The sequence below is a fragment of the Odocoileus virginianus genome, chromosome 32 (genome assembly GCF_023699985.2).
Source record: "Odocoileus virginianus isolate 20LAN1187 ecotype Illinois chromosome 32, Ovbor_1.2, whole genome shotgun sequence".
Taxonomy (NCBI): Eukaryota; Metazoa; Chordata; class Mammalia; order Artiodactyla; family Cervidae; genus Odocoileus; species Odocoileus virginianus.
In genome coordinates this window covers 27,592,265-27,598,264 of record NC_069705.1, presented here as the reverse complement: position 1 = coordinate 27,598,264, position 6,000 = coordinate 27,592,265, and the positions used below count along the sequence as shown (strand labels likewise).

At 47.5% G+C, this 6,000-nt stretch overlaps 1 protein-coding gene across 2 annotated transcripts in view; it reads left to right on the top strand.

The window, feature by feature from the left end:
- Positions 1-448: 448 nt before the first annotated feature.
- FAM149A (family with sequence similarity 149 member A) overlaps positions 449-6,000 on the top strand; it is a 37,826-nt gene continuing 32,274 nt past the window's right edge. The window contains exon 1 of one of the 2 annotated variants that reach the window (XM_070460012.1): positions 449-1,399. In XM_070460012.1, coding sequence (XP_070316113.1) covers positions 690-1,399 — 710 coding nt within the window. In that variant the 5' untranslated portion in view covers positions 449-689. The remainder of the gene's footprint in view (positions 1,400-6,000) is intronic. The other variant, XM_070460011.1, reaches the window with a different exon arrangement.

Below are 6,000 nucleotides of genomic sequence, written 5' to 3'. Positions count from 1 at the left end.
AAGTCCCAGGTTTTTTGGAATCAGGGTTATGGTTCCCAGGTTTGTGTTCAAACTTCGTATCATTTAGCCCAGAGTTCTGCGAATCTGGTGAAGCTCTAAGGGGTGATGGAGAAATTGGAAAGTGTTCCTTTAAGGCGAGGGTCAAGGAGGAGACCCAGGTGTCTATTGTAGACGCAGCCCCAGGCTGCAGTCTGGGGCCCAATTAGCAGTGAGCTAAGCCGGGTTTTTGTTTAGCTTAGCAACCGCCCGCGGCATCCCGGGGGCCCGTCGGGGTCTCTGCGGCGGCCGGAGGCCCGGGTCTGAGTCCTCTGCCCGCGGTGGCGCTGGCGGCTGCAGGCGTCGCCCCCAGGCGTCGCCCCCGGAGGGCACCGGGACCCCTGCCCTCGGGGTCTCGCAGCAGCGCTAAGGCAGAGAAGGGACTGCTGACTGCAGCGGGCGACCGACCCGGCGTCGAGGAGTCGTGGGGCCGAGCGCCCGGAGGGTTTCCTCCGCGAGCGGAGAGCATCAGAGGTCCCCCCCGGGGTGAGCCACTAGAGGGGACCCCACGGGCCCCGCCGCGCCCCGCCACCCCGGCCCAGGGCCGCCTCGCCCCGAGCCCTGCGGGCGGCGGTGGATGGAGACCTGCAGGCCGGCTCCGCGTGGACTTGAGGTTCGGGCCACAGCCAGGACGGCGTTTCTAGGGCCAGGACATGAAGGTCGCGGTGTTGGACCTTGGGTCTCTCTTTGCCAAAATCTTCAAGACCTCGACGGCGCCCCCTGCGGCCCCCTCGCCGGTCGCCTCCTCCAGCCCCTCGCGAGGCGCTGCTGCCGCGGGGTCCGCGGGCTCCCGCCCCGACACCTCGCTTAGCGCGGCCCGGACCTTGACCGTTCTCCCGGCCCTGGCCCCCGACTCCCCGTCCAGCTCTCGGGGGCCCTCGGTCCTGCTGCAGCCGACGCCCCCCACGCTCCATCCCCTGCTCTCCGCCCCCCACGCCCGAGTCTCCGTCGCCGGCCGCCCGGCCCAGGCGGTGGGGACTCCTGCCTCGCTGCCCAGTAGCCCGGGAGCAGCCAGAGTCCGGTCCTCGCCCCCGCCCCTGCCCTTGGCTCTGCCGCCCGCCCCCTCCAGCGGCGGCCGTAGCTCGGCAGGCTCCCCCGCCCACCTGGTGGTCGTGGCGCGGCCGCCGCCGGGCCCCGGCGCGGTCTGGGAGGCGTATCCGTCCATCGGGGGCTCGGCGGGCAGCAGCAGCAGCAGTGTGACCGCGAGCCCGCGGAACCCTCGCCTCCCCGGCCCCGGGGAGAGAGAGCCCAGCGTTCGGGCGCCCCTTGGGCCCGGCCCCGGCCCCAAGACCCTGTTCTTCACTTTGCCGGACATCGGCGAGGAGTGGGCCTCGGACAGCGACTCGGAGGACGGCCGGCGAGGGTGAGTAGTCCCCCTGGGGCCAGGAAGGTCCTTCTGGGGACCCCACCCCTCCACCTGCCACAGCCAACTTGCCGGGCGCCTGGTTACAGAACGACGCTATTTGCCATCACTTCCACTAACTCCCCTGGATCACCCTCCTTGCACTTTTCTCGGGTCCAGATTCCTTGGCTTTCTGTTCTTTTCAAATACAGGCTGTGACAGGCTTGTGCTCAGCTTTCTGGGAGATAATCCTCTGGTGTTTACAATCAGAGAGGGAGAGACAGGAAACCCGGCTTGCAGGAAAGGAGGGCAACGTTTTGTTTCTTTTCTCGCTGAAGCTTTCCCTCTTAAATCATTTGAGAGTCTGGTTTCCTTAAGGACTTAGAAAGGAGCCTTTGAGTCCTTCTCTCAGATGCAGGATTAACAGATGCGCAGGTAACCCAATACCTACAACTGGCAGCTCTCATTTTAATGGTGAGACTCATGCCTCCCTCTTTTTCAAGGATCAGCGCCAATTCACATCCCTAAGTGTGATTTTTTTTTTTTTTTGGTATGAGACATGGAGTTAATTTATGTATGCATAACATCATCTGACACAAATGGATTTGTTATATCTTGTATCCTAGAGCTCCTGCATTCTTGCCATGAGACCTTGAGATACTCTGGAAACACTGACTGACTTCATGGGGACCATATCAATGGGAATTGGGAGACACTTCCCTCAACACACAAACTCACACGCATTCCTCTTGTAAAATGTGGATGTCAGAAGTCAGGCAAATTTTATTTTATTAATCAGCAGAAGATATAGCTATTCTTAAGTGGGTATAAAGATGTTCAGCCTTCTGAATTTCACAAAAGGATACAGTCAAGGACAAATACAGTGAAACGGTCAAGCACAAACCAGGAAATCCTGTTCCTGGATGCAGATTTCTCCCTTGTAGTCTAGTGAAGGAATAACGGTCAGGCCTGATAGCAGAAAAGCTCTTTTCTTCCCACAAAAATGGACTGGAAAACTTTGGCATTAAGACTGATTCTAAGTCATTCAAAATTCAAATACCTATTTTCACAAAGTTGTGTGACACTCATCTCAGTGTTAAAATAAGCAGTTAAGTAGTAAGTTGCTTCTTTTCACTTAAATTATTGTATTATGAAATAGATGAATTTAAAAAAAAAATAAATAGATGAATTAACTGATTTTTCCCCCTAAAGGAAAATCAGTTGCATTTGGATGAATGGCTAGAATCCCTGGAGGAGGGCATGCAACCCACCCCAGTAGTCTTGCCTGGAGAATCCTCACAGACAGAAGAGCCTGCCAGGCTATAGTCCATAGGGTCATAAAGAGTTGGGCAGAAGCAACTGAGCATGCATGCATGCACGTGGCTAGAATATGCATGCCTAAGGAATTAGACCTTTGTTATTGGCTACTGGTCCTTAACATTTATGCAATTAATGTTTTATGAGCAAACAGATATACACACTGATCTTGAACTCTAGTCTTAGTCCTTTTCCAGCAGGCACTGAAACATTCAGTAGGGCCAGTGAAAGCACTAGTGTGGTTTTCTTTCTTGAACTTTAGTCTATGTTGCTGCTGCTGCTAAGTCGCTTCAGTTGTGTCCGACTCTGTGCGACCCCACAGATGGCAGCCCACCAGGCTCCCCCGTCCCTGGGATTCTCCAGGCAAGAACACTGGAGTGGGTTGCCATTTCCTTCTCCAATGCATGAAAGTAAAAAGTGAAAGTGAAGTCACTCAGTCGTGTCTGACTCCTAGTGACCCCATAGACTGCAGCCTACCAGGCCCCTCCGTCTATGGGATTTTCCAGGCAAGAGTACTGGAGTGGGGTGCCATTGCCTTCTCTGTTAGTCTATGTTAGCATTGTCCAAAAATGCTCAATGGATACTTTATGAATAACACTGTATTTGGCACTATTTACAGTATGCTAATCTGCATTAGCAGAGATATCCAATTGTCCTGAAAGGGCAGACACTAAATTTTATAACATTGCTTTGAGGAATAATAGGCACAGATACGTGTGTTCAAGGATCTTCCTATTACGCTTGTTTGTTCCTTCTGTGGGACACCCTACAACACTTTTAAGTACATTAGTTGTTTTTTTCTTTTGCATATACAAATAGTCATATTCCCTTCCTTTCATACCTCATTTCTTTTTTTAATCATGAAATTTACAAAGGGACAAGGGGGAAGAAAGAAAGAAAGAAATTTTTCTTTCGCTCTTACAGACCTTTTGCATCTTGAAATGTACTTTTTTCTCTCCTGGACATCTGGGGTGACTATAACACTGAATAAGAAAACCTCCTTCAACAATGGATTTAAATTGCACAACAATTTTCACCTTATCTATTTGTTTTCAGATAGCTGCTGTTAATCATTAGCCCACTTAACTAATAATAGAACCACATATTTGGTTTTCTTAAGCCAGGTCTGTGAAGAGTGGAAGGTGGTTAAAGTAGGAATAAGAGAGGGAAGGGGGAGAAAAAGCATAGCTAAAGAGAATGTCAAACGAATGTGAAGAAAATCTTGGGAAACAGTTAATCTAATTTTAAAACCACCACTAATTTACAAAGAAAAATCCTCATTCACAATTTATATTTTTTGGAAGATCTATGCATCTTACCTTTGATCTGATTCTGTTCTTGGCCTTTATTAAAATTAAAAAACTGAAATTAATTTCAGTGGGGACATATGCAAACTTTCTTTCAATTCATTTTTCTTTTTCACGAAGGTGCTGTGTAATAGCATGAGTTTTGATCTCTGATTCATAGATTAAGCGAATGACTAGCCCACGGAAGAGGGTTTGCTCTTTCCAGTGACAGGTTTAAACCAGAGGCAGAGGAACTGAGTTGTCTCCTTTACCCCACTCTCCCACACGCCCGGGTGTGTGAGCCAGCACTTGTCAACTTCACCTTCATTTCCCTGTGTCTTTCATATATACATTGTCCCTCCTTCACACTGGTTTCCCATCTCCCCATCCCTCATCACTATCTCCTTTTGCATTTCTGGTTTGATCTATGCAATTATCACCTTGTAAAAGAAATTATTCTTTCTTTGTCCATGAATAGAAGAACATCTATCAGTAGATAAGATAGGCAGATAGAGAATTGTTTGTGAAGGCTGGTAGCTTTAAACTTCATGTAATTGGAAAGTATTTATATCTTAAGTTATTGCTGATAACATATAATCATTGCTTTTGTGAGTGGTTGAGTTGCCTTGTTAAAGTCTTATAAGTGTGGAAATATAGCAATAGCCTCTGCAGCACGTGTGAACTTGACTGCCAATGAAAAAGAATGCAGGGACTTAATGTGACTCCAGACCTGGGGTGACACTTCAGGACTCAGGCAGGAATCAAATGAGTTCAATTCCAATCTCAAACTACTTGCTCACTATGTAATTCTGGGCAAGCTCTTCAGTTTCCATCTTGATAAAATGGAGATAATAATGATGCTTTTCTCATACAGATGTTCCAAAAATTCATTGAGATAATATTTTAAGTGCCTAACAGAGAAATGTGTATAACCCTGGTGGCTCAGATAGTAAAGAATCCACCTGCAATGTGGGAAACCTGGGTTCGATCCCTGAGTTGGGAAGATCCCCTGGAGGAAGGCGTGGCAACCCACTCTAGTATTCTTGCCTGGGGAAGTCCATGGACAGAGGAGCCTGGTGGGCTACACTCCATGGGGTTGCAAAGAATCAGACACGACTGAGAGACTAAGCGCATCTGATTCTTATCTACTTCTTGGCACAGAAGTGAAAATAGAAAAGTATGTTTCATTGAAGAATACATTCCAGGAGAAGAAAAGAGTGACAAAAATTCATTTATATTTTATCATCTGACTGTAATAAATGGAATCTTTTAGTGCATTTATTAAGCAGAAGAAATAAGAGTACACTCTAATCTTTCACCATTTTCCGTGTGAAACTTACAGAAAATAAAGGCTACTTTAATTAGTATTACTACTGTTTGCTGTACAGTATCTAGAAGAAAATGTATTTGCCACCCGGGGATCAAACTTTTAATTTTTAGAGACACTGCAGAGTAACCAGTAGCCTCACAAGTCAAATCGTTCATGGCCAATACTTCATATAGCCCTGGCCACTCCTACTCAGTGATGTGTCCTTCATATGCCCATCATACCTTTTTTTTTCCTCCCTAATTTTTATTTTTTTTATTTTTATTTTTTTATTTTTTATTTTTTTACCTTTTTTAAACTATAAACTCTTTGTCCTGTGACATTTAAGACAGCACACATCCACAAAAGGCATTTAATAAATATTTATTAAGTGAATAAATTAAAATATTTTCATCACAAAATCCACTTTCATATGTCCCTAATCTTTATAAAAATCCAGAGGAAGTGTAAATGTGTCTTTTTAAAATAATTATTTATTTATGGCCGTGCTGTGTCTTTGTTGCTGCTCAGGCTTTCCTCTAGGTGCGGGGAGCACGGGCTTCCCATTGCAGTGGCTTCTCTTGCTGCGGAGCAGGGGGCTGTGGGCACACAGGCTTCAGTGGTTGCAGCATTTAGGCTCAGTAGTTGTGGCCCACCGGCTTAGTTGCCCCGTGGCATGTGGGATCTTCCTGAACCAGGGATTGAACCAGTGT